This window comes from Gambusia affinis, linkage group LG16 (assembly GCF_019740435.1).
Source record: "Gambusia affinis linkage group LG16, SWU_Gaff_1.0, whole genome shotgun sequence".
Classification (NCBI taxonomy): Eukaryota; Metazoa; Chordata; class Actinopteri; order Cyprinodontiformes; family Poeciliidae; genus Gambusia; species Gambusia affinis.
In genome coordinates, this window is record NC_057883.1 from 18,391,342 (window position 1) to 18,418,260 (window position 26,919).

A 26,919-nucleotide genomic window follows, 5' to 3' on the forward strand; every position below is an offset into this window, starting at 1 on the left:
AACCTCTAACCCCTCACGAATTATCAGTTCAACCACTTCATTCAAAGAAAAAAGAAATAATTGTCTGGACACAAAGAACTCGATCAAATAAAATTGATTGGGTCTTTGAACGAGTGTGACAAGGACAGCCTGTGGCAAACACACGTGTGATTGAAACACTTTAAACGGGTGTCAAACAAGCAGGGACATCGTGTTTGACTTAAATTACCAGCAGTCCCACAGGAGGCGTGCAGAAGCGCTCCCCGGGGCCCGGCGTGCGTGCAGAATACAAACAGAGGGATTCACCACTGACCACCGGGTCAGCGCTGGAAGAGAGACGGGTGTTGGTCGCTCCAGTGGGAATTGGCCACATTCCTGCAGCAGCTTTTTTAATTTGCAGGACATGATTCCTCCCTCCCTCCCTCCAGGCAAGCGCAAACAGGACGGAAAACCCTGACAGCCACAGTTGCTTTGACAGTGTGTGTGTGTGTGTGTGTGTGTGTGTGTGTGCGTGTGCGTGCGTGGGCGTAGGTGTGTGTGTGTGTGTGTGCGTGGGCGTAGGTGTGTGTGTGTGTGGTGGAGTGGGTGGGCTGTTGTTGGGTCCCAGATGGAGTAATGGGGAGTTTAGCATCAGGATTACAAAGCAATAGTGTGGCTGTGAATGGAATAGTGATTACCCCACGCTATTTCTGGTTACCTAACGTTCTTCAAGATTATCATTGATTGAATAATGGAAATCTACATCATTATTCTGTTCTTTTCTGGTTAAAATCAAGGAAATCAACAAGTGCATCTCAGTATATTTACATAAAAGTGCATTTATCTCAGTAACATATTTTAAAAAATCTTTGAATTTGAATGATTGCAGATAGGAATATTCAAGGAATCAATCCCTCAAAATATAGAAAATTACACAAGACTAATAAAAATGATCTTAATAAAGAAAACAGAGAAGTTTTTTATTGTAGAAAGGTGCATTATGACGTTTCTCACTACATCCACAGTACCTCAGAAGAGTCATGCTGTAGCTAATGTAGTGATTCATTAGGTCTCTTCCAACCTGGAAGAGGTCTAACCAAATATTAAGTACATGTACTGTAGTACTTGGACATATTTTTCAGAAGACACACATTTCTGTATTAAAATACTTAAGTGTTTAAATTTGGATTTTTACTGAAGACTGTGGTTTCTTATCAACTGTAGGTAATAATCGTCAAAATAAGGAGAAATAAACGCTTGAAATGCAACAGTTTTAGTGGTGTGTTAGCATTACTGTAACGTATAACGTATGTTTTTCAAGTAGGCTCCCCTCCATCTTTCCTCTACCAGGATTCTGGACAAATCAGACACTAGTCTTGCCTCTGAAGTCTACTACCTCCCTTCTTCCTCCCCTTGCAGACAGCTTCCACAGGTCCAGCCCCAGTGCCGTTAGCCGGCTGACCAGCTCAGGCTGATTGAAATGTCAGAGACGACAGCTCCTCTAATTAAATTCTCCAGGTTAATCCCCGCAGATCGCCACACCGCACTCTCCAGCCAGGGCCCTCCAAGGAGACAGGCTGCAGAGGCAACAAGCAAACATTCAGCGATAAATATGATCACAAAAAGTAAACAAATGGGAAAAATACTTGTGAAAAAAATCCCAACTAAACAGACATAGCTTGATGAGAAATTAAAACTGAAACAAACTGTTGAGTGGGCAGGGTTTCAGCAAGATGTGGGCAAACATGTCAGAAGAGGCTGTATGCATAATATTTGACCAAGTATGTTTAATTTTGACTGCAATAAAAATGTCTGAATAGGGAATATATTGTTGATGAAGCATTAAGCTACAAGTTACTTTAACAATAAATTCAGTTGGAGTAAATATGTATGCATGCAACCATATGCCTTAAAGCTGTACAAGAATATTTTACTGATAGGCTGAAAAAATCATCATGAAAAGACAGTAAATCTCATCGACAGAAGAGGTAAATGGATGATGAAGCTGCATGAAAAGCCAGAATGGAGCTGTGGTTTTCTTTTTGCACATGGTGGGTGTGGTGCTGGAGATGTGAGCGTATTACACACTGTGGGCGTGCTGCGTCACAGACACCACGCGCCTGCGTTGTGGCTTCGCTCAGAGGTGTAATGCCTGATTAGGGGATTACAGGAAAGTGCTTCTTTGCAGTTCTGTGAGAAACAATTATTAACATGTTGGTGTCTCTAATCCAGGATAAACACAGCTTTTCAAGAACAACAGAGAGTCTTTCTTTCCCCCCTCCTTAAAAAATTTCAGTCTTTAAACCCTGTAGTCACTTGAACCCCAAAGCCTAACTAATACAGCTGAGGAGACGGGCCGTTCGCGTGGAACGCCATCATTACAGAGGTTCTGCTCATGGCGAAGACACGGCTGGCCAGCAGATCCTTCAAAAACTACGAGGGGAATCCAAATTTAGCTTGGGGAGAGGGAAGCATTGTGCTGAGCACTGCATGTTGAAAGGGCATTAGACTGAAACATGTTCACAGCCTGTAATCTTTTATTTGTCTGTACACTTGTCTCGTGTAATCTGCTTTCTAGTAACACAGAGATGATTTTCTGGGTTTTGACGGTGAACCAGTGGATAATGGAGCCAGGTGGGCTGCCATCCCACTGGGTCAGGTCGGTGCTGCGCTGAATTTTAACGTCTGCGTTTGTCATACATATTTATTTAAGCCTGCTAACCTGACTGCAAGGCCATAACAACAGAAATGCAGATTTCAGTCAGGCATGTATTTCTTTAATCTATGAAACCAGGGTTTGAAATTTGGATCGATACAACAAATGAGCAAAAAGATATAAATTATGTCAGTATCAAAACTACTATTTAGTGCAAATTATATGTGATAAAAGTCAAGCAGGAAGCAATCTACCCACTGCTGATGCCTGAGCCGTTCCTGCACACATGTACTTTATCATTTCAGTGTTGCCTGTGGCTCTGAACTACAGCACATCAAAACAACCTGGAAGTTTCATTTCTGATATCCCTGCCGAAGCTGCTGACTGTCCACAACTGTCCACATCCCCACACTTTGAAGAGGTAACAGCCTTTCCGTGAGCTCCTCCGAAAACACGATGGATCCACCCATGAAATGACTGAATTAATCAGACCTTTATGCAATCTACTCTGAACTGTGGATTAATTGACAGGTCTGAAAGATTCAGAATGCAAAATCCTGATCAACATCAGCTGCACACATGGAGACAAAGAGCAGAGAGAGTTCACACTACTCAAGTGTCTTCATTGGACTTTTAAAATGATTTACAGTCATATTTTCAGGCATTTGTCAGATTTAATTTCATTGTACAACCATGCAGATCCCTTAGGTTTTCTGATAAAACCAAAAGTAAGAAGGAAAAGCAATAGTGAGGAATCATTTTATTATCACAGCCCGGATCTGTGGAGCTTCCTAGAAACCTGAAAACAGCCGAGAGCACAGAAAACCAACCTGAGGTGTTCTTTTAGTTTGGATTTTAGCTGATGTTTAGTTTATTCTTAGTTTAAATCTTACTAAGATTGGTTTACCCATTCCATTCGCAAATTTTATTGCTTTTACTGCAACAAGTTATTAAAATTTATATTTAAAAAAATGCCCTCCCACTGGAAATAGGATATTAATTCTCTAGTTAATTAAATTAATTTGTTCATTTATCTATTTTTCATATTTTTGATCAAAAGGTTTAACACAACCTAAAGTGCTCTATAAACAAGATTTGCGCTCATTGACGTTAATTTTTATTTTTAAACGTATTTGTTTATTCATTTTTGTGATCTTGGTTTCAATACGATGAACATCAGCTGCACACATGGAGTTGTATTAATAAAAACTGATTTATCGGTTGTTCGATTATTGATTATTCTCTGATTGATGTGAGAATGCTCCAGCTCACCTTTCCATGTGTTTCAAAGAAGAAAGAGGGAGACTGCGAGGTGTCCTAAAGGTGCTGATGTTGTGCCCATCTGGCAAGGCTGGGTTTAGTCCTAATCCCAGACTCCTAGCAGAGAAGCCCAGACTGTTGATCACCGGCCCCCCTGCTGCTTCCTCCACACGCCTGACCTCCTCATAGGGTCCCTGGTGCGAGAAAACGAAACATCTGCAGATAAATGCCACAGCACTCTTCAAGATGAGTTTCTTCCTAATTGCTAAAGCAAGAGTTTCGGTTCAAAATGTGTGTCTCAATAGGAGACACAAAACCGTAGAGAAAGCCAGGAGAGGGCCATGACCCTGAAACCAAAATGAAAATACATAACCACACACATGCAAAGCCATATGAAATACCTCATTTATCGCACACATGAACTAAAAATAGAGTAAATATATACACACATAATTACAAAAACATAGACAGATAGGCAAACACACAAAGACACCCAGAAGCAGTCACCTAGCCATACACACCACACACCTAATCACTGATAATCCCCCAGACACACACACGCTCACACACACATACACTGAGCATCATTATGTTTATCACTGTGAACCAGCCCACCGACACCCATCACTCTAATTCCATTTGTCTGTTTAGATTTGTTTTGCTTTAATCCTCCCTTGTTTGTGCACATCTGCAAGCGCTGCAGCAGCGAAGACCCAACCACGGCGGCAGCGACAGGAGCTCGCAGGGAGCGCACTCCCTCCTGACATCCTGCTCCCCCGTAGCTCCAGCCGCAGAAGGGGCAGACAGGCATATCTCCATGCCCAGGGAGGAAGCTCCCTGTCCCAGCCCCGGAGTCGCCGCCAGGCCCGCAGGCCTCCATAATCGCTGCAAACAGTCAGACATCCAGTCACACAGGCTCTTACACCAACACAACATTACAGGCTTTTTACACAGTATTACACCACATCTTATTATCCCATTCAAGTCCCTCTATTAGCTCAATTGGATGGTGGGATTTTCATTTGTAAATTGGGGGGATTTTAGATTAGCTTGTCTGTCAGCGATGGAATGCCCCCTGAGACTGAATTATGTGACCAATCACAAATCGACACAGAAGCTAGCAAAGCATGAATGGACAGTGTCATGCAACAACTCTACCCAGACATAGGTAGAGTAAAAAACTTATCTTAATCTGGTGGAACAATGTTACAGCACTGAACATAACTATCAACCGTGTAAAAATATATATAAGTAAATACATTTCTAGTGGGGCAATTGGAGTGGAATTTAAAACCAATATAATCAACCAATGCAAATACATTAATAATAAAGTTATGTGTTATAAAGTAGAATGACACGAGGAATAAGTATTGAAAGGAAGAAGAAAGTTAGGAGGGAAAATGTATAGAAAGCCAGGAAATCCAACACTATTCAGAAAAAAACCAGCCCCCTGTTAATATAAACTAGTTTCTCATTATTTAACTATTGTAGTATTGGATCCGAATTTAGGGAAGCAAAAAAGCTCTCTGAATATCTTCTTGCTGCAAAACACCTGGATGGTGTTGGTTACCGATATTTTTCTTAATGTTTCAGATGTCTATGAACCCAAAGTGGAAAGAACACTTATTTCAACATAATGCGCTGAGTCACAGTTATCTCCACTCACACTCCCTGCATTAGTCTCCACCAGTGCAGGAAAAGCAGAGTAAACATTGTTTAAATCCTTATAGATCCAAAATCACCTGAAACTGCTTAAGCTGTGGTTTTACGGTCGATTTTTTGTATTTATAGTCATGTCCAATTTGAATTGTATCTAAATAAAGATATATTTTTATGTTACATTCAAGAGAACAGAATCTACTTAACCATCATGCTACTAGCTTCTCCACATGAAAGAGATCTTGAAGTTTTCATTAAAAAGAGTTTAATAAATTTCAGTAGGTCTGTCAAATATTCCCACACTATTGCGCTATATTTTATGTAAATTGATATATGGATTCATTTGTTTGGATTTATTCAATTATATGGATCAATTTAGTTGCTAAAGTTGATGTATTAAATACTTTCTCCCTCTGCAAAAACACAACTAACTGCTAATTATTGATAATCGAATTAATCCTGATGGTTCAACAACACTTGACTTCTAGTAGCTCCGCAGATGACAATACACAGTGTTGGTTTCACATAGCATATAATTTTCAGGTCTAATGGGGAGCTAATAAAGAGATAAATATTTGCTTGTGTACACACCTAGCAGCAACATTATGCAGAACTGATGCTGGTTGGTTGAAAGGAGACGAATGAATTTCCCCTTCTTGCTCCTCAGGCCCTCCGTTCAGATACAGAGTGAGAAAAGGAGGGAAGAGGCACCTCGAGCTAGCCGAGACACCCGGCAAATTATGAAAATGTCTCTATGTGTCCTAAATGGAGGCCGAGCTCTTTAATGTGGCACAAAATTAGAACCTGGGGGAGGAAGTGTGGCCCGCTTGATTGGCGAAACCCCTCCTGGCCCAGTGGAGTACATCACCCCTCCCTTCTCAAAGCACACAAGATATTATCCCATGCCTAGTGGCGCTCTCTTGTACTGGGAAAAGTGGAAGACCCCGGAGAGACCCCAAGGGTTTCCATAAAGGTGTCTAATTTGTCAGTTTACTCCTCAATTATTTAAATAGATCTAAGAAGGGAGCAGAGAATGAGTTTTTTTCCACCTCTTCTCAGTCAAAGCACAGAGAGACCTTTCTCCACGGTAGCCATTTTCAATTACGCTCCGCACCGCTGTCTTTGATATACAAAAGTGCTGTAGCGGAGAGGGGCTGTATCAAATAAACAAATGTGTGTACACAAGATAACAGCGGGAACTTGCGGATAATATTCGGTTTGCCATGAAGAAGTCAAAGTTATTTCACATTTCAAAATTGGCAGATTAAACAAACTTTATGCATGCACACTGAAAGTACACAACACAGTACACATGCGGGGAGGAACTCCAGACTAAAATGTTGAGGTTGACATGCATTTGCACACATCTGGTTGAGGATAAAGGATGTATTGTACTCCTCTCTTAGCGCCTCACACCTCTCCCTCAAATCAGCTCCTCTTACCCAGCAGGAGAACCCACTTGGCAATGCCATCTCCCAGTGAGGAAGACCACTGGAGGTATGCGAGGCCGGCGGCCAGAGATTACCAAGCGCTTGAAGATTGATCCCGGAAAAAAAACTGGATGTGGCATCCCCCAAACCCCTGACCTCTAATCCTTCAGACATCAGCCACTGTTGTTTGATTTGATTTACTATAGGGGAGAGGTTGTGTGGGCTGAGAAGGATGAGGAGGCTGTGAAGGTAGAGGAGGTCCTAAGGTAACCTTATCACTTAAAAGCGTCTGGTGCAGGTAAGCAACAGACTGTGCCCATGTCTGAAAGGTTTTCCATAGAGATACACCATAAAGATAAATATATATATATATATAATAAAACAACATAAAACAGGAGACAGTTGTTAGCTCAGACAAGTCAGAGCTGAGGTTGTAGAGAAGGGAAAACACAAGGAAATGGATGATTGTCATTGCAGTTTGTTTAGTGGGATGATAGTTAAGGAGACCAAACCTTTTTAAGATGATTTTTTTTTCAGGCTAGGGCTCTGTATCAGTAACCAGATGGGAGTAGAGTGAAGAACCAGAAAGATGTGGGGATAGAGGGAGTAAAAGGGAGGATAATTCTGGCAGAAGACATGCTAAAAGCTGCAAAAGAGTCTGAACCATAGATTCACTTACAGCCAATGCTGTAAAGCCCGGTATGTGTTCAGAATGCTCCAGATCTAAATTCATTTGGGAATTTGTGGCAAAACCAAAAAAGATATCTAATCTTATGGAGCAAGAGGTACTTTAGAAAAGAGGATGCGAAGCATGCAGACCGGGGGTCCTCAATTCCCTTTAACTACCTCTACAAGAGGCTATGCAAAGATATGAGCTGTTGAACATTAGCATAGCCACTTAAATACAGAAAGAACACTTGACAGGCCCAAAGTAACCCAAACACAAACAGATACACAATGGAGAGATGTGCAAACACCTGTTCAAATAAACCTGAACACATACCGGGCCTGGTATACAAAGACCATCCACAACACAAACAAGAACATGTAACTGGAGAGTGACAGCAAACTGAAACTTGAGACAAGTCAATCAGGACAACACAGGCTGGAGTTAATAAGCCTATTTCTGGCCAATACACATTGATAAGTTGAGAAAGCAAACATTCCATTCAACCAAAGAACCAATATGACAAAGGTTTTGGAAAATCCTGCAGTTTTGTGAGAAAGAGTAGAATACCAGTGAGCAACCTTTAGCTAAAAATATGTGAAGTTCAGCAGAAGTAATTTGCAACCTTCACAAAGATGGGTGGAACCTGGTAAACATCCTTGAAACAGGTTTCTCATGCTTAGAAAAGGGATCTTGAGGCAAAGTTTTTCAGAGTGTAAGATTCTGTGAAATCTGTTGCCAGCTTAGTATATCATGCCTCTCACACCCCCTATTCTTTTCCCAAACACTAACCAACACACCCGACCCTCCGCCTCCCTCCACTCCAAGCTTCGATCCAGCCCAGCCAGGGAGAGGAGTGGAGATAGGCCCAGTCGCTAAAGCTGTCTTTTCAGCCCCTGCTCCCGCTCGGTCTATCTGAGATACACAGCAAGCGGAGGTGTCGCTTTTCTGCTGGCATTTCGGACAGTATCTACTTATAGACGAGAGAAAAGGAGAAAAGAAAAACAGAAGGGGTATTATCAGGGAGGGATGAGAGCAGCAAAGGCATTTTGTCTTTTTATTCCCCTCCTAAGCCCTGGGCTTTGCTCCCAATCCGATTGGTCGATACGGCCAAGGATGTAAATGAAATGCAAAGAGGAATAAGGCTGGCTTCCCATCTCCAGTGTGCCCCCCCCCCCCCCTCACTCCCCTCTTTCTTCGTTTCACTCCGTCTTGCACTCTGGTTGTTTACGGTGTTGTGTTTCTGCCTCCCCATTCACAGACATGCAGCCGCCCCTGTTTCCGTCTCACCCTCCTCACTCTGCCATGCCAACCCCCCGCCACCACCAACTCTCTCCACCCTGCCTGCTGCATCCCTGTTCACTCCTTGGCTCGGGCTCGCAGCTCTTATCTCTTCAGACGCCCCACATTCCAGCATTGCTGTGGCTCCCTGCCTGCATCCCTGGTCACGGCGATTCCACGGGTTCCCACAATCCTCGGCAGCTTGCTGATTTAGGGTGGGCAACTGACTCTCGGAAACAGGGGAGAAGGGAGGAACGGACGGGTGAGAGGAGAAGAGGGGCAGGGAAGGTGGACAGGAACAGAGCAAAGCAGAAAATAATAATTTCACACTTTCCTTTTCTTTTAGTGTCAAATCTGCTCCGTTTTAAAGACAATAAAGAGTACATAAGAAATGAATCTCTATTCAAACATTATCAGCTTTTTGAGGAGTGAAACTACTGTATTCATGCAACAGCACGTCAAATGTCATCATGCAATCATTGACAGACACTAAACTGACCTGCAAGTAGAAACGGCAGATTCCATCTTGAGAAAACCACTCTTGTACTTGCTGTCTGTCGCTTTCCAGTTGTATCTCAAACAGCTGGAGAAAAAATGCAGCGCTGACCAAGAACACAAACATTAAACGTAAACTGAGGAGATTGATCTGTAGATCACATCAGAGGTCATGCAATGATGCTTCTATATTCTCTCAATATAAAGAATCTAATCTCTATATTCTCTATATAGAGAATATATTCTCTATATTCTTTATTCACTAAAGCTGTATATTCTTTATTTTCACCAAAGCATTTGCTGGGTTTGAGTGGTGTCAAGCCGATCTGAGCCTGCCATCTTGGTGTACTACCATGGTTTACAGCTTGTCTTTAGTGGGGCTTTGAATTCAAGTCAACTCCCAGAATAGATGATTTAAGTAAAATACATTTTTTGTAAGTATTTTTTATGATCTGTAATTCTTCCCAAGAAAGGAAAGGGGAAAAATATTACATCTGAAAATTAGATTTAGTATGAAAACACGTAAGATTTTCTTTTTGACAAAAATAAAAAATATTTGTCATATTTATGTGAATAACAGTACATGCAAATAACTTTTTATTAAATAACTGACAACTGGAAACCAAGATTAGAGAGTTTCCACATTGTGTTACTGTTTTAAGCAAAAACAGATTAACTAAATACAGATGGACTGCACTGTGCTGCAGCTGCTGCCTTGCAGCAAAATGGTTGCGGGTTCTCATCCCGTCCAGGAAGTTTTTTGTAACTCCCTTTTTTTCCCCCCAGCCTCCTCCAGGTCAAAAAATATACCACTTGAAATTGCCCTGACGTAAATGAAAAAGCTGCTATCATATGAATCAATGTGCTCAAGCAGAATCCTATGTACAACAGCAGACTATCTTAATGTATACAAAAGTAAGTCATCAAAACAAGCTGACTGCTAATTTTTATTTCAATTAGAAAAAACTGTTTTCAACCATACTTGTGATACTTCTACTGCCATTCATAATATGGCAGGTATACTGATGTTTATTCTGTGGCGTCTACTTTTATATGTGTATGTTTTAAAATGTGAAGCCTGTTATCGTTTGTCTTTATTTTAAAATAATAGCAAAACCCCTGCTGTACAGCAACTGCTTTCAGGCTGTGATGTGATGTCTCCTCTGGTCCCAAGATAGACAAGTAGTGACTCATGGCAGGAAAACAAATGTTGTACTCCTTACATTGCAGTTCTTATACAGAGATCAGAGTCGGGTAAAACCTATACCAGAAGGTCAAAGCTTTACAAAACCTAGACTTTGGAAACAGACTCGTTATTCAGCACATCTGTAAAAAGAGTCTTGAAAAATTGACAAATTTATTTTTTTTTATATCCTCTATCTGTGTGTTGGCTTTAATAAAAGTGGAGAGCAGCCTATCACACTGTTGATGCATGTCCCTGGAGTTAGCATGAGTGCACCTCTCTAATGATCAAAACATACTGCTTTTCATTGTACCAATCTGTTTATCAAATTTGTTTACGTGCCTCCCTGGCAGCTAAAACAGCTTGAGAGCAGATTTAAGCATGTGTACACGCAAAAATCAACACACAGGCACACACCAACACACCTCTAAAAGGGTCTTTGGCATTGTGACATTTCATATTTCATTTAAATCCAGAAGGGATTAAAGCCCCCTGTTAGGAAGGAAAAGAGGAAAAAAACACTTATTGAATCCATTAGTTTTAAACATTTAAAGGACCATCGAAGACAAACCGATGGAGGGATAGAGGGGTGTGTGTATGGCTTGTAATGTGTACCGAACACTGCATGGCATGGCACGGTGTAAGTCTGCCCTAGATTAAACAACCATTTTAATCCCCCATTTCTGCCCCTTAAATTGGGTTTCCCTCAATCTCGGCCTTGGCATCCTGATGTGAGAAAAAGAAAACTAGAGCAGAAGCCGAGGCAATATAATCTGCATGTTAAAAGCTCTGAGAGCAGAACAGCATAGAGAAAAAAAAAAAAAGACAACAGAATGGATTCAGGATTGATTGAGGTCAGAAAGGCTTCTGCAAGTCCAGCTCCTTTTTGCTGTTGGATAGATGATATATTGTAGGAAATGTGGCTGTGAGTTTTTATGCAAGAGTTATGTTTAAGTAGGCAAGAAATTATCTATCAGGATTTCTCTAGAGTGCATTTCTGACTCAACTGGTAGCATGAAGAAGAAATTTAGCCACTTGATTTGCATCACATTGACTCAGATTTAACACACCATGCAAAAGTCTTGAGCCACCCTGCTCTTCTTCATAATTTGCTTCAAAAGGTTGACTGGTCTTGATCCAGTTTTTTAGAATTTCTGGGGAATTTTGCCACCTATAAACTCCTGTTTAAAATTAATCTGTTCCAAATTTTAGATACCCATCGATCTGTGCATATGTGTATGAATGTATGTGAAATGTGGTTGCAATATGAATAACTCTCATTCACATCTAAAACTAACAATGCATGTGACCCTGAACCTTCTATATTTGTGGTGAAACAAGGTAGTGGCAGTGTCATGCTATGAGGATACCTTTCTACAGCAAGGACAGGGAGTTGTCAGACTAGATGGAGGTAACTGAGTACAAATGCACAATACATTTTCAGATCATTTCTAAGAGATTTTGAAAACCATGCTATCATTTATCTTCTAATTCACAATTTTGCAACACTTTATCTGCCACATCTCAATAAAATATCTAGTTTGTTGTTGCAATATGAAAACCACTTGAGATATGAATGGTTTTGCAAAGCTTGCATCAACTTTGATAATTATGAAAATAACACTAAAGCCTATTTTTTCTTCTTTTTGTTTTGCTAAGGGACAAATTTGAAAAACTCAAAATAAAGTCACAAAATTAAAATTTAATGTAAAAAATACATGATAATTCCCATAACAGTGCACTTTCGTCAAGTTTGGAGCAAGCTCTTGGCATCTGAGCTCCATGAGGGTTTTCCAGGACTCCATCATAGAGTTTGCTTCCGGCTCTGGTGCAGTCTGTCTCTCTCCTTGAGCAGGTGGGAAACGGCTGAGCGTATGGCCGCCGCCTGGGGATCGGTGGGCTCTTTCTCCAGGTAGAGACTAAAGTGTTGAACGCTGCAGGTCAGCAGGTGGTCTGGACTGTAGCCCCGTTGGGCTGAACGGAGCAGCCTCTCACATGCCAGAGCCAGGTTCTTGTCCCAGTTTGGAGGGTAATCTGATTGGGCCTCAACAATTTCTTTATACAGCTGCAAACAACAAAGAGGTGTGTGAAACTAATGCAAACACTATATGTGCAAACACTATCTTCTGTCTGATGCATGTTTAATAAGCAGGGTTTGTACAGTCGTCCCACAGTAAAATTCAAGCACTTTCAAGGTACGTTTTCAAACATTTCCAGCACCATACTTTGAAGATTAACATAAAATGGTAAATGGACTGAACCTATATAGCGCTTTTCCAGTCATTTTGACCACTCAAAGCGCTTTACACTAGAGTCACATGCACCCATTCACACTCACAAACACACACACATTCATACACCGATACGCAGATTGGTGGGGTTAAGTGCCTTGCCCAGAGGCGCATCAACATGTGTCAAGAGGAAGCTGGAATCGAACCTACAACCTTCCGATTGCAAGACGACTACTCTACCATACAGCCACAGTTGCCCATAAATAACACAAATGGACTAAAAGAAAGACTACTATATTTCATTTATTACTGTGACAAATAATACTTTGTGATGGTATTCTGCAGCAAGGATAAGGTAAATTAAAATTAAACAAAATTTGATGTATACACCTGGTCCAAGAACAGAACACAAATTTCAGTAATTCTCTTAAAGGTATAAAATATAAGTTAACCTTTATTTAAATTACACAGATCTATAACTCTTTATTAAATATTAAAAAATAAAGTTGTTGTTTGGTAAATAGAAATAATTTTGATAACTCTAAATAAGCTAAAACAAAATAAGTTTAGTCTAATCTAATTTCAAACAGTGAGAAAAATATCTATTTTTATTAGATGTATAAAAGTATTTGGTTTCAATTTTAAGTAATGTTTTCTAAATTTAGGGTTTTAATCAAACATTAGGCTGCACTTCATTACAAAACTGTCCAAACCTTGAATGCACCTAAATGAAATTCAAGCATTTTCAAGGATCTCAGGCACCCTGAATAAGGTCAGACTCACAGTGTAAGACAGCTCAAAGAGACGCACTTTCCCCTCTCCCTGCGTCCTCTCTGCCAGGTCAAACAGAAAGAAAGCCGTCTTCATCCTGAAACAAAGCACGCCGGCTCAGGGCTAAGTGCTGGATGGATGAGTCATGCAGATCCACGCTCTCAAACGCACCACTACGATGGAGTGATTTATGTAGATGCAGCCACCGAATAGAATGTACATGTAGATGCTCTACCGCACAAGACTGGTTTATGGAGATGTCGTCGGGACCCAGCATGCATCGTGACGCAGCTTTTTATTTGCACTATACTGAGACGTCCATATATTGTGTGAAATGTTTAAACATACCTCGCTTGCCACATCTCCTCGTTAGCAACGCGCTCCCAGGACGCAGGAGGAAAACTGTTCAAAGTCAAGCAGATATAGTTTATTTAAAACAGCTTCAGGCAAAAGTTTATGCACAATTCCTGTAGCGATAAATGATAACGTTGCAGGTTTTAAGAATACATCAACATGAAATGACTGAGCAACAATACCAGCTAACACATTAGACATGGGGTTAAACCACGTCTTTCTTCGCCTTCCCGAGTGCAGACGCTTGACCTCTTTTTCAAAAGAATATTTTAGCAGTAAGGTCTCTCGGCTAATATTTGGCTTGTGGGCATCTGCGGACACGCTTGTAGTGAGGGCGCGGGAAATAATGTCACAGTATTCAGCCGTGGATATGTGAGTGAAAGAAGGGCTGCTGGCAACAGCAACAGAATATGGAGCTTTGACTAATTCCAGTTTTGACACAGTTATTGACAAAATGCAATAAGGAACTCATTATTTTTCATCTTCAGTCTCATTTCAAATGGCTGAGGGCCTAATGTCTTGCACTGGTTGCATTCACAAAGAGGAGGATCGCAGCATGGAGAGTGCTGAACGAAGTCAATGTGAGGAAACCCTGCATGAGTCTGAAGAAGGGAGACCACAGAGAGAAAAAGCAGCAAGCAGATTTATTTCTAAAGATTTGTCTATTTTTTGTCAGCAGCAGCCTTGCAAAAACTACACTTTTCTAATATTTAAGCCCCTAAGAATCTCTGACACAGGTACTGACTGGCTTTATGGCATAAAAAGGTTTCAAAACTGAAAAAAACTTTTCATTTTACCATTCCTGCCGATTTCAAACACATGCTTCGTTTCCACTGAGTGGTACGGCACAGGTCGGTGCTGTACGGTATTTTGTCTGTTTCCATTGTAAAACTGACATGTAATGCAGCACTCCTGGGTCTGTAGGACAATGGTGTGGTACGGTTCGGGTGGAGGCATTTGGGTTAAACACCACCTGCCCAGTCAACTATCAGCTGGATTCGCACTCCTAAATAAAAAAAGAATCAAGCCACACCGACACGCGCCGTACTGCTTAGTAGAAACGAGGACTTGAGTGATTCAGTGTTACCCCTCCCCCACCTGTTGCTGTGGACTACTGATCAGATGGCTGAAAGTGGGTTTCATTATCTTTACCAAATTCAACATGTTATGGATTCATATACAGATTGACATATTTTAAGCAGTGATTTCTGTTCATTTATAATAAATATTATTCCTTCCAATAAATGGAAACCTAAAATTAAATGTCTCAGAAAATAACCAATAAAAAATATTTTAATACAGAAATGTTGGATCATTGAAAACTATACTGCCAATATGTTTAGAATGTGGTTGGAGCTTCTTTTACATAAATTATTGCATCTGTGCTGCGTGGCATGAAGGCAGTCAGCCTGTGGCTCTGCTCAGGTGACCTACGACCTCCAGCTCCTCTCCATTGTGGGCTCTGGTGTCTCTCATCTTCCACAGATTCGCTGCTTGGTTTGGGTCAGGTCAGTTTGCTGTCCTATCAAACACAGCGATGTTATCGTCACTAAAGCAGGTATTGCTTCCAGGTCCTGCTGGAAATCAACATCTACATAAAGTTTGTCAGCAAAGGGAGGAATAGTGTGTTCTGAGATTTAGTGACTTTGGACCACCAGCATCAGATGACATCAAGCCTGAAAAATCCACCGAATCTTGGAAACTTCATACTCGACCTCTGGCACCTTGCATTCTGTGACTTCATCTGGTTAAGTGTCCTTTCATCAACTGAGAAACGGACTTGGAACCAACAAGCAGCAGTCCTGTCATCCTCACTACACCAATTTAATAATTTGTACATGGTCTGATTCGGTCAAAGCTTAACACATGGATGATGTAGCTTTAGTCTCTGATACATCTGTGTGTGATGCTCTTAGACTTTGTGAAACTTTCCCAAAACTTCTATTGGGTTTATTTCACAATCCTCTCAAGGGTGCAGATACCTTTTTATTAAAGCATGTGTTTTCCTTCCACTCAACTTTCCATTAATTGCTTAGATATAGTACTTTGTGAACAGACTGCTTCCTCAGTAATGACTTTTAGAGGCTTACCCTCCTTCAGGAGGGCAGTGGTGAATGCTTGACAATGGCCAGCAGTATTTCCAGTTATGGGGTAAGACGTGCTATGACATATATATCATAAAATAGATGCTTTTTATTGGCTTCATAATATTATAAGCTCCTAAGAAATGTTGTTTTCTGAGAATTTGGGGTTTTCAAAAGCTGTAAGTCATCAAATTTTATAGAAATAAATGCTTAAAATATATGACTCTTTGTGTAATGTTTCTATACGCTTTTTTAAACTTACTGAATAAATAATAAGTAATATCATTTGTTGATGATCAGATTTATTGAGATGGAATCAGGCAGGTATTTTTTGCTTTAGTCTGAGAGCAACAGAGTAACAGACAACATTCCTGTAACTACTATTCAACATGTTAAATTAATTTAGCAGCAGTGGAAATAACTACTGCTTTTTGTTTCAAATAAAAGCAATTAGATCATATCATACAAGTATGTCTGACTTTTTGTGTAAATACAGTGATGCAGTGAAACTGTGGTACCATTAGAACAAACCCTGTGATCATAAACATGGTTTTCTGTTTTTAGTGGTCACCTGTTGTGTGGCTCACTCCAGTTATAGAGGCTGCGGGTGCGTTCTACCCAGCGTTCTGGGTGAAACTGCCTCTGAAGTGGAACCAGGTAGTCACACACACCCAAAGGCCAACGAGAGAAGCTACGTTCCCAGCTGGGATCTCCATCAGTCAGGCCGATGCAGGCAAACACATCCCTCCTATAACAGTGAGGAAAAATAGGTGACTTATATTGAGAAACAATATACATAAGAGTATTTCTTCACATCCCAACACCTTGTGGCCTCACTTTATCCCTATGCTGCTCACCAACCCTGGGGGTTAATCCCAGAGGTCAGTATTACCCCACAAAGAGAGAATATTATTGCCTGGCAAACACTGCCCCCTGGTGGGCTTGGTATTAACCAGACACAAAGCAGTATAAGCAGTTTTAGGGTTTTAGATCCTCATGGGGGAGGAGACATAAGAACAGGGAGCAGCATTGAGTCCAGCAGAGATCCTGAAACCAAAGCCAGCTGATTAGTTGACTTTTGTAATTCATCAAACTCTTTTCCAGCCTTAACAGTTCTGTGGGCTTATCTTCTCCCTGCACTCATGGCTGAGTGGACTGTCCCCACTGATCTCTCCCTTGTTAGATCACCCACTTGTTCATTCGGACCATTGTTACCCTCCCAGTTCAGTCGCTCAATTTAACATCTCGCTATTTAGCTTTTCATGTCTTCCCTATTCTCTCAGAGACTCACAGTTTGTTGTGGGACAGGAACCGCTCGAGACTAAAGGTGTCCTTTTCTTCAGATTGGACCGTGTCCCACCTTCGGCCAGGAAAATGTACTCCAGGAAGATGCTGCCCCAGCTTGGTCACATACCAAGAATATGTCATCATCTAGCAACAAGAAAGATCAACAAATCTTCATAAAAAACCTTTGAATAAGTAGCAACAACAAAGAAAAAGATTACCAAAGTGTTGTTTATTTATAGAGATGCACCAATCAGAGATTTTGTGGATGATTTCCACTATAAATAACATCAAAAATACTTGTTTGATACTTTCTGGATAATTAGAAAATTTAATTATCAGAACAATAAATTTTAATGTAATGATTTCCAAATCAAAGTTTCCCAACACTGCATGTCTATCTGTCTCTCTCCACCAGTGAAAGTCTGTAAATTCAGAAAAGTTGTCCAGGTGATGACTGAAGAGATCTCTCAATAATATAAGTAAAACCAAATTAATAAGGATTTTAGTTCTATTTCAAAATAGAGACAACGTGATTAGAACTTTCTATTGAGCGGTTGCTATCAGCAATCCCTGCCTTTATTCCTTGTTTTTAGTGAACCCTTAACTCAACAGAGAGGCTCCCAAAAGACTGCCAGCATTTCCTTATTCAGCATGTTCCACCATGTTCTTCTTTAAGAAGATGAAACAGAGTAACTTGGCTGAAATAAGATTAGCTTCCTGTTTTCAGTTGTAGTAGCTTGAATAACCAATCAACACATCCATCCCTTTAGAAACTTCTTAGATTTGTTGTGCTTCCTATGACTTCAGTTAACCTGCTTTGTTCAATAATTACAGTGGAAAGTGATTTTTCTCAGTGTGACCTGGTAACCATTCACTGATCAGGACAAAGATTGGATATTTATTGACTGACCATCTATTCAAACATCAGAGATGGTCCAAAAATTTATATTTTTGATTAATAGCCAATTAATAGATGCATCTCAGTTTCTTTATGGTTATCAAAAATTTTAGTAAAATCTCTATGGATGTTTAAACACAGGCACATTTAAATCTATGTTCATGTCTAGGAAGACATTTTAGTAACCAAAAATAATTTTTACTTGAAAAAAGTAAAAAAAAAAAAAAAGACTTGAAAATAGTAAAAAAAAACAAGTGAAAATGTTTTAATTCTTAAAAACTTACATTTTAAAAAATAAAATTTTTGTGCTGCTATACATTCATCATCCAAGATTTCATAAAATCCTCTCTTGCTTGTATACTATTAAATAAGAAACAGCCCTGATTTCCATACTTCAGAGAAAACTTTAAATCTATTTGGTTTGTGTAACTGAAATGACTGTATAAACAATTAAAAATTATCTGCACCGACTCTTTGATTTATACTGTTATCAGAACCATAAGGAGAACAGTTGGATAGTTAATAGAGGCAGCAGACATGGAGGTCCTGACCTCCTGGTCGACCAGGCGGATATCAGGCCGGATGTCCTGGCAGTAGTGCAGGTAGCGCAGAGAGTTTCCTGGCAGGTCTCCTCTGGTCAGGATGAGTGAGTCTTTTGGGAAGGAGGCCAGCAGCTCCCTGCCGAATCGCTCCACCACATCGTTCCTGCTCTGGTCACACTCCCTGAAATAATTGTCACGCATTCAATTCACAAACAAGTACAGCCTCAGAGATCTGTGTTATATATACAGATGTGTACATGTGTGCATGTATACTTTCTGGGTGCTCTAAGGGGAAGTCGTTGGTTTTTACCCTCTACCCCTTTGCTTCAAACAGCACTCTGACTGCCTATCTAATCGTAGGGAGACAGGTTTGATCGGTTTGACAGCACAGGCCATGCTCTCCTGCTTGATCAAAGCTGCTCAGTGATGGCTGTCTGGCACGCCGCAGCGCCGCGCTGGTGTAATCTGCCTTCTCGGACAGCTAACATCTCAGACTGAGCCCTGCGAGTGGAATCTGCATGCTAACCGAGTCTCTCTTTAGCCTTTACCAACAGCCACAGAGGAAAAACCTGACAAGTGGAGTTCAGACCTGTGGGATGAAGTGCAGGAGAAACAAATCAGGTTGACTCAGGAAAAACATGCACCTGGGTAGGGATTTTAGACAGAAGTAAAAGGGGAGTTTTTGTTCTGCCCGAACTTTAAAAAGCACAAGGCTTAAACTTTGAAGTTTTCCACATTTTACAGATTTGTCTTCTACGGGCATTTTAGCTGCAATTAGAGCTGCAAGTCTTTCAGGGTAAGTTTTTATCAACTCTGCACATCTAGATTAGTCTTTTTTATGATCAGCCTCAGTCTGGAATGATGGAGCACATCAATAAATATGTTTTTTATTTTCTTTTAATTTCAGCTTATACTAGATTTTACTTAGGTGTATTTGATTGAAGCAGGCTGAATAAATATGTTTAAACCCCTTTTGGAACCTTTTCAGAGTTTAATTCATGTGTGACTTTACCTCCACTTCTCAATGATGCTCTACTTTGTGTTGATCTAGCACATGAAATCTCAGTAAAATATATTTATTTAGAAAGTTAGTTGTTGCAACTTGATTAAAACTGAAAAAAATTATGGGGCAATAAACCCTTTTTCAAGGCAATGTACTTGTTTGGTTCCAGAGTAACTTCTGCAGCAGGAGTACTGTTTAACTGACAGATAAATGCTCACAGATTGTGCAGAATTAAAAAAGCCTGCCGCTAAAACACAATTACAGCTTGGAATTACTAATAGCCTGTGGAAGTGCAATACAATGCAGCTATAATAATTATGTCCACTGTGATCAGAATCTTTGCTGTTGTAAAATTGGTTCTGTAATTGTCTGCAAACTTGAATGTTACAAAGCTGAACTGGAGTTTGAGCCCCAACAAAATAGGAGAGTTTAACAACGAATCTAGAGGACAGAAGTGATGCCGAACAGCAAACTCTGAAAGGAAGCTTCAAATGCTGACTTTACTTTTATTCTTGTCCTCTTTAACTAAAAGGCAATAAATTTAATCGCTTGTAATGTTTAATCAGGATTAAAGACTGTTATTTCACATCCAATAAAATAAATATTACCCTGTTTCATCATTAGAATATGGCACTGTTACATATTTGTTTGTCTCATAAGTCAATGATAAATGTTAACCTATGGTTGGTGCGTCCCATTTGTCCCAGCAGAGCTAAAGTGAAGACCCAGCCGATGGTCTTCCACAGCCCCCCGTGTCCCAGCCACCTCTCCATCTTACTGTGAGCGTGGCTCAAACCGAGGCCGGCCAGAACACAAACTGCAGCATCGCTCTGGAGCCAAAAACGCTCCACCTGCAGGAAGTCAAACAGCAATTAGCAAACACACATGTAAAACATGCATCAAATGTACTCATAACAATAACATTACATTTATTTAAAGTGCTGCTGCAAAACACTTTAGGCAGCTGATATCTTTCAAATTTGATGTTGAAGAGAGACGTGTTGTTACATACCACTCCAAGCAGTAACGGTCTGCTAATGTCCAGGTTAGCTCTCCATGCAAAAAACAGAGAGTAGACAAGCAGCATTGCAGTCAACAGCCAGGAAACTGAGCAGCAGGTCCTAAACAGGAAACAACCCAGATCATAGAGTCAAGTATATAATCTGCTTTCATTTCCAATAAATCAATATTCACCTATAATGCAAAACTATTCCTTTTTCCCTTCATTCTGTCTTAATATGACCAGCAGCCTGAATGTATTCTTCTCTGATTTTATCAGACAAGTCAACACAAAACATGCATCATTTTGACATGGAATAACAATTACTAATGGTTTAAAAGTGTTTAAAAATGAAAATCTGAAAAGATGCTTTTTTGTTACATTTTTTTAATGAAATCCAATTGATGTCATAAGTAAACAGAGCTGGCCTCAGAGGTTTGTTAAAAACAATTTTGAACAAACAGCATTTTAAAAACCAAAGAACACAACAAACACATCAATTAAAAAAGACGAAAGAAAATAAAACCTCTTAAAGGTTGCAAAAGTCTTGCAAGTGGAGCTGAGGTTTGTTTGTAAAAAAAAATAAAATACAATAATAATAATAGGTAAAAATAATGCATATTTTTTACTTCCGCTTCACAGTTATCCATAACTTATTGCTCAACATAGTGAAATCCACTGAACTACTGAATATACTATTCAATATCATGTTTATCTATCATATTTCTACATTAAAAACAAAAATATTTTTGAAAATGTTTTGAATGACTATTAGTACTAACAAGCTGCTTGCATGTGTTAGCATCCTGAGAGGGGCATGACTGATTTTCTAATGAGCCATAAAGAGCTACTGCCAGCTTCTGAATCACAAACTCATTACAGTAAAAATGTAAAATATACTTAAATTACTAAAAAAAAAATCAGCTGAACCTGAAAAGACTCTTCTCAGTCAGACCAGCAACTAGATGTTGATGGTCTTTTGTATATTAAGCTACTTTTAAAGGGGAAATATTATGCAAAATTAACTTTTTTGAGCTTTACACCATGTTATAATGCGTTTCCCTCATCAAAAACATACTTGGAGAGTTGCCTTGATTCTTTCACGCCTGTTTGAGAAACCCTTTAATCTCCTAAGGCAACCATTCAGCTGTGCCAAACACCTGAGCAGACCTTGCACCACCTTTGTGACACAGCTCCTCCTCATAGAGTAGTCCTCTCCCACCATATTCCCACTCAGATCCTTCAGACTAGCCAGCAGCAATTAGCAAACACCTGCCAAGAACTGTGCATCTGCACATTATATGAGCTACTTCTCAGTGAAACGCTCCCGAAAGAGCAGAGATTTTTAAGGCGTTAAATTACAAAATCAAATTTCTTTTAAGTCATATTTGATGTATATAGCATTTTCTAACAACTGAAGAGAGAATACATAATACTGCCTCTTTAATCATAATTTCCTTATATCTATACAGAGTTCAGAAAACCAATTATTTGCAAAACGACTCTTGGTGCGTAACACAGCACAAACTAAAATTTGCAATGCTTCCCCTTTGGCACTCCGTAGGTTGACCTTGGTCTTCTTCATTTGTTTGTGTGTGTGTGGTTTATTAAAGTGCACCTCAGGGGGAAGCTGAGAACGGCTGGTACCCTGCAGAGCTCCAGGGCAGCACCGGGCTTTTATCAGCACCACCCCACAGACCCCAGCAAAGCCACCCCTGTAATAAATTACTGGATCCCAACACCACGCACACGCACACGCCGACTTACTGGCACACACATTTGAAAATCCTAAATAAATATCAACCCCTCTCAATCTGAATGAGGAGCGTCGTGACAGCCTGACAGCGAGGTGCCTCAGCCTCGTTTTGTGTTCTCCTTTTTCAGGATCAGCGTTTTGTCAGTGGTTTTGTTAGCCATCTTTCACTGAAGGGGATTATATTTTTTTTCATTGAGGAGTGGCTGCTGAGCATTGTGTGTTGTGTGCTGCCATCTTGCTCATTCTACCTGTCCCACAAGGAGAAGAGAAGGCCTATTCCTGCCAGAACCAAAACAGGAGGAGAGAGATCCGCCAGGCAGTGGTCCAGCTGGGCCCTGCACACACAAAACACACACACACGGATATGTAGCATATGATGGACACCAAAGACAAGCTCAATTACCCTTCATGATGCTAAAGTCAAGGACAGCAATTATCAAACCGTATGAAAACAAACTCCCTGGACTGTGTGCTTCCTCTTTCAATCGGATTGACAGATGCGAATGACTGTGTCATCCGTCCCCAGCAACCCTGTCCTCTCCTCACAGCGCCTGTCATTCACAAAGCGCTTGCTCAGTGCAGAGAGATAGTTCCCTGCCTCTTCCTTAATACCCATCTCTATTTGACAGCTTATTGAGTCTCTATATCTCCCAATGAACGCTGTGTGTGATGTGCTGGTGAGTGTGTCTGTGTGAGTGTGTGTCAACGTCTCCGGCGGGTTTACGTCTCCGCAGCGACATGCCTGTCATGTTCGTCTCTTTCCCCCATATTGAAGGTGTGCGTGTCCATCAAGCAGCAGGGGTGATGGGAAAGGGTGGGTGGCAGGCAGAGGGGGGTCTGGTGGTGGGGGGTCCTAAGATGAACATGGAACCCCCCACACACACCCCAACACACCCTCACATGTCCCATCAGTTGGAGAAAAATAGCAGCAGAGAGAAGACTGTAGCGGTGGCGAAGAGCAAAAGGAGGATGTTTATTGGTAGGGGGAAAAAAATACAATTTCTCCAGCTCTGCTGCAATGTTTGTCATCACAGCTTGTCACGGTTCACCACCAGAGCTGAGTGATCAGTTCAAACTGCAAGAGAAACAGAACACAACGTTTTTGGCCCCGTAAGCAGGTTCAGCTCTTTGATGGGAGAGAGTGGAACAGGAAGAACAAAAGCTGCCAGACTGAGCGGCGAAGGAAGAAGGGACTCTTGGCTCTCTCTCGGAAGATTGGCGTGTCTGCAGTTAAACCTGAGTAAAAAACCATAACCATAAAGCATTGAGTGGCTGCGTCCTCCATCTTCAGAAACTAAATGTGCTCTCAGTGTGTCTGAGATCAAAGCCAACACTTTTTACAGTTACTTTTGCTCCATCTTACAAACACAAGTCAAATTCACACAGACTCTACACATGAACCAGAAAAATGTTAATAAACATTTAGCCATATATATGCATATATATATATATATATATATATATATATATATATATATATATATATATATATATATATATATATATATAAAGATGCAAAATGTGAAATTTAAGCATAACAATTTTCTACAATGACTATGACTATAAAATATCTATACATGGACTTGAAGTAACTTGTAAAAACTTTCATTGGCATTGATCTGTGTCACTTTTTGTCACTTTACTATTACAAGTGACATATTATTGGGATTTTATGTGATAAACCAACACAAAGTAAATATATTCTCTACTGGAATAAGGTCAGATTTTGAACCAAACCACTTGACTGTAGCTCTGGCTGTATTCTAAGAGTTTATTTGTTCCAAAATTAGTGTGGATGAGTGTCTAGGATATTTGTTCTGTTGTAACCCTAGAGTGTCAACTAATTTGAACATTGAAAACTGAAAAATGGTTCCCATTTTGTAGTAAGTACTATTTAGTAGGGACATTAACATGCTGGAAGTAAAAGTAAAAAATCACATCAATTACATACTAAGATACTTGATAATTAGGGTAACGTTGATAAACTCACTGCAGCATTGAGCTCAGACTCACAGAGGTCTCTGTCTTTGCCTATAAAACACAGAAAAGTATAGATAAAAACTAAAAGGGCAAATTAATCCAGATTCTACAACAAGATCAAGACGTTTCTTTTTGAAAACATGATGTACAGATTCAAAAACCAGCACGTACAAGGCTAAATGTCCCATACTCTGCTCTCAGCAGATGAGTCAGCAAACCGGAAAGGGTAGTTTGGTCCCCCCAGCTCCAGCGGGCGCTGTTGAGGTAGGACGAGATGGGTAGGTAGAGGTATGGGAAAAAACCAGCGATGAAACAAAATCCCAGAGATACAAGGCCCAAAAAAGACAGCTCCTGTTTAAATTGGAAAATGAAAACTATTTTTGAAGTATTCACAAATATTGTTTGTAAACTGTATGTATATAAAAGTAGTTTTACCTTTAGAGTAAGGAGTCGGTAAAGGACCCAGGGAATGACAATCAGCACATACAAGACCAGAGTGTGTTGGTTGCACAGCCCCAGGCTGCAGCAAAATGCACCCCAATGCGCAATCTGAAAGAAATAATCGCAACATTTCACCAATGTCAGTTTAACGTCCAACACCTAAAGAAAAGGAAGATGACAGATTAGTAAGGATGAGTTTGATAGGACTACCTTCCTCCTCTGCCAGGAGTTTTCAGCACAGTGGAAGCTGGCCATCAAGAAGAAGAGAGCGCCGACGAAAAGGTTGTTGAGGGTGAAGACTTCTGCCACCATCGACCACTGCCAGCTGAGCCTGGACACAGCAAACAGGCCTCCAGCCAGGACCGCACCGGGTCCAGGACCTGTCAACCTAACAATGAAGAAGGGCCTTTAATTAATTTTTTAGACATGTACTCATGAGAGTTTCTTGGCTAATATTTGATCTTGGATTTTGTAAGGCTTTGACCAATTTTAGGCAGAACTGTGATTAACAGGATTAAAAGTTTTTTGGGGGGGGTTTTGTCTATGCTTTCTGAAGTAAATGATCTTTATCTATATTAGGAGGATCTCACATCTTGTTGCTTCCCTTGACATTATTTTCACAGAAGAATGTGAATGGCAGAGACAGGTGTAGTGTGTTCAATAAGCAGAAAAAGAACACCAGTTGGTTTCTTAGTGCATAAATGATAGCTATGAAGAACATTTTGCACTTTTAAGAGTTTCAGAATACTGGTATATTAAAACACACTGACTCATAGAAAAACACTAAATGTGATCTTCTGTGAAGATTTAGTTTAATTTCCTAGAGATTTAAGTTATGCTGAACCACTGTCTAAAAAAGTAAAATAAAAACAACAAATTCAGCAACTTCAAACTGCATACAAATTTTTCAGTGAAATAAGCTCCTACTTCTTTCAGACTAATTTAGGAACCAGCGATAATCTTCCTTCTGCCCAATTTTTGCTTCTCGGACCAGACCTTCAAAAAAAAAAAAAAAAAACCCACACTCGCTGTGGAATGAGGTAATTCATCAGAACTTCGTTCCCAGCAGCCGGTTGATCTCAAACAGAGAAACCACCGTGGTGGAGATAGCACTTTATCCTCCGCTTCTTAAATATAATGTACGCACAAAAGTTTTCCCTTTCCTCTTCTCCTGTGCCGTTCCCATCTCCTCTGCGGTAATTGAAGCAAACTTGGGATAATCTGTCATATGCTAAGACCCACCACTTACTACTATGAGAGACAGAGAGAGGGGGAAGAAATTAAGAGGACAAAATAGTGCAGAAAAGTGTGCATTAAGGGGGGCGGGGGGACAGCGTATGGGATGTAGGATGAAATACAGGAAAAGGAAAGAAAAAAAGTTCATGACGAGAGAAGGGAAAGAAAGGAAAGAAAAAAAAGCAGCCCAGTCCCCAGCATGCTGGCTCTGAAATATGAACAGGCTCGACAATTAGGGAAGTCAGGCAGTATGGCCCTTTCCACTATTGTGTGGAGTGGCTTAGAGTCCTCATCAGCCTATCAGCTAACTGACAGGCAGAGAGCTGCTCTATTCAGCACCGCAGATACAAGCTGCAGGCCAAACGGCTGCCAGGTCCCTTATGACCCCACAATCCCTTGCCGGTGACAGCTTCAAGCTCCATAGCAAATTAGGCGCTCTCACATTACAATCGCAGAAGACAGATTCCATTAACGGTATCTGAAATTGAGTAGAGAGCAGGCCCGTTATCAGACCTGACTCATAAGCACCGCCATTAATCACAAGGCATGATACCATTTATACATTTCCAGCTCTCTGCCTGCCGCTGTGATAGTCAGCCACAAAAGGCCTGATGAGACTTAGGCTAGGGGAACAATGGAGCTTTCTGAGGAAAGCACGGCAAATCAGGGAAAAAAGGAAAGGGAGAGCGAGAGAAGGGTAGGGAAAAAAAACTCCAGCTTGCTGACTACTTCCCATTTTCTCACCCA

General features: G+C 40.5%; 1 protein-coding gene across 3 annotated transcripts in view; it reads right to left on the reverse strand.

The window, feature by feature from the left end:
* Positions 1-12,271: 12,271 nt before the first annotated feature.
* Positions 12,272-26,919, reverse strand: part of tmem260 (transmembrane protein 260) — a 30,845-nt gene continuing 16,197 nt past the window's right edge. The window contains exons 4-16 of one of the 3 annotated variants that reach the window (XM_044143274.1): positions 25,147-25,324; positions 24,931-25,044; positions 24,667-24,846; positions 24,506-24,546; positions 22,764-22,850; positions 20,772-20,880; positions 20,438-20,610; positions 18,766-18,937; positions 17,321-17,460; positions 16,601-16,777; positions 13,940-13,993; positions 13,604-13,688; positions 12,272-12,654 (exon numbers count right to left, since the gene is read on the reverse strand). In XM_044143274.1, the coding sequence (XP_043999209.1) occupies positions 12,394-12,654; positions 13,604-13,688; positions 13,940-13,993; positions 16,601-16,777; positions 17,321-17,460; positions 18,766-18,937; positions 20,438-20,610; positions 20,772-20,880; positions 22,764-22,850; positions 24,506-24,546; positions 24,667-24,846; positions 24,931-25,044; positions 25,147-25,324 (1,771 nt within the window). In that variant the 3' untranslated portion in view covers positions 12,272-12,393. The other 2 variants (XM_044143275.1, XM_044143276.1) reach the window with 2 other exon arrangements.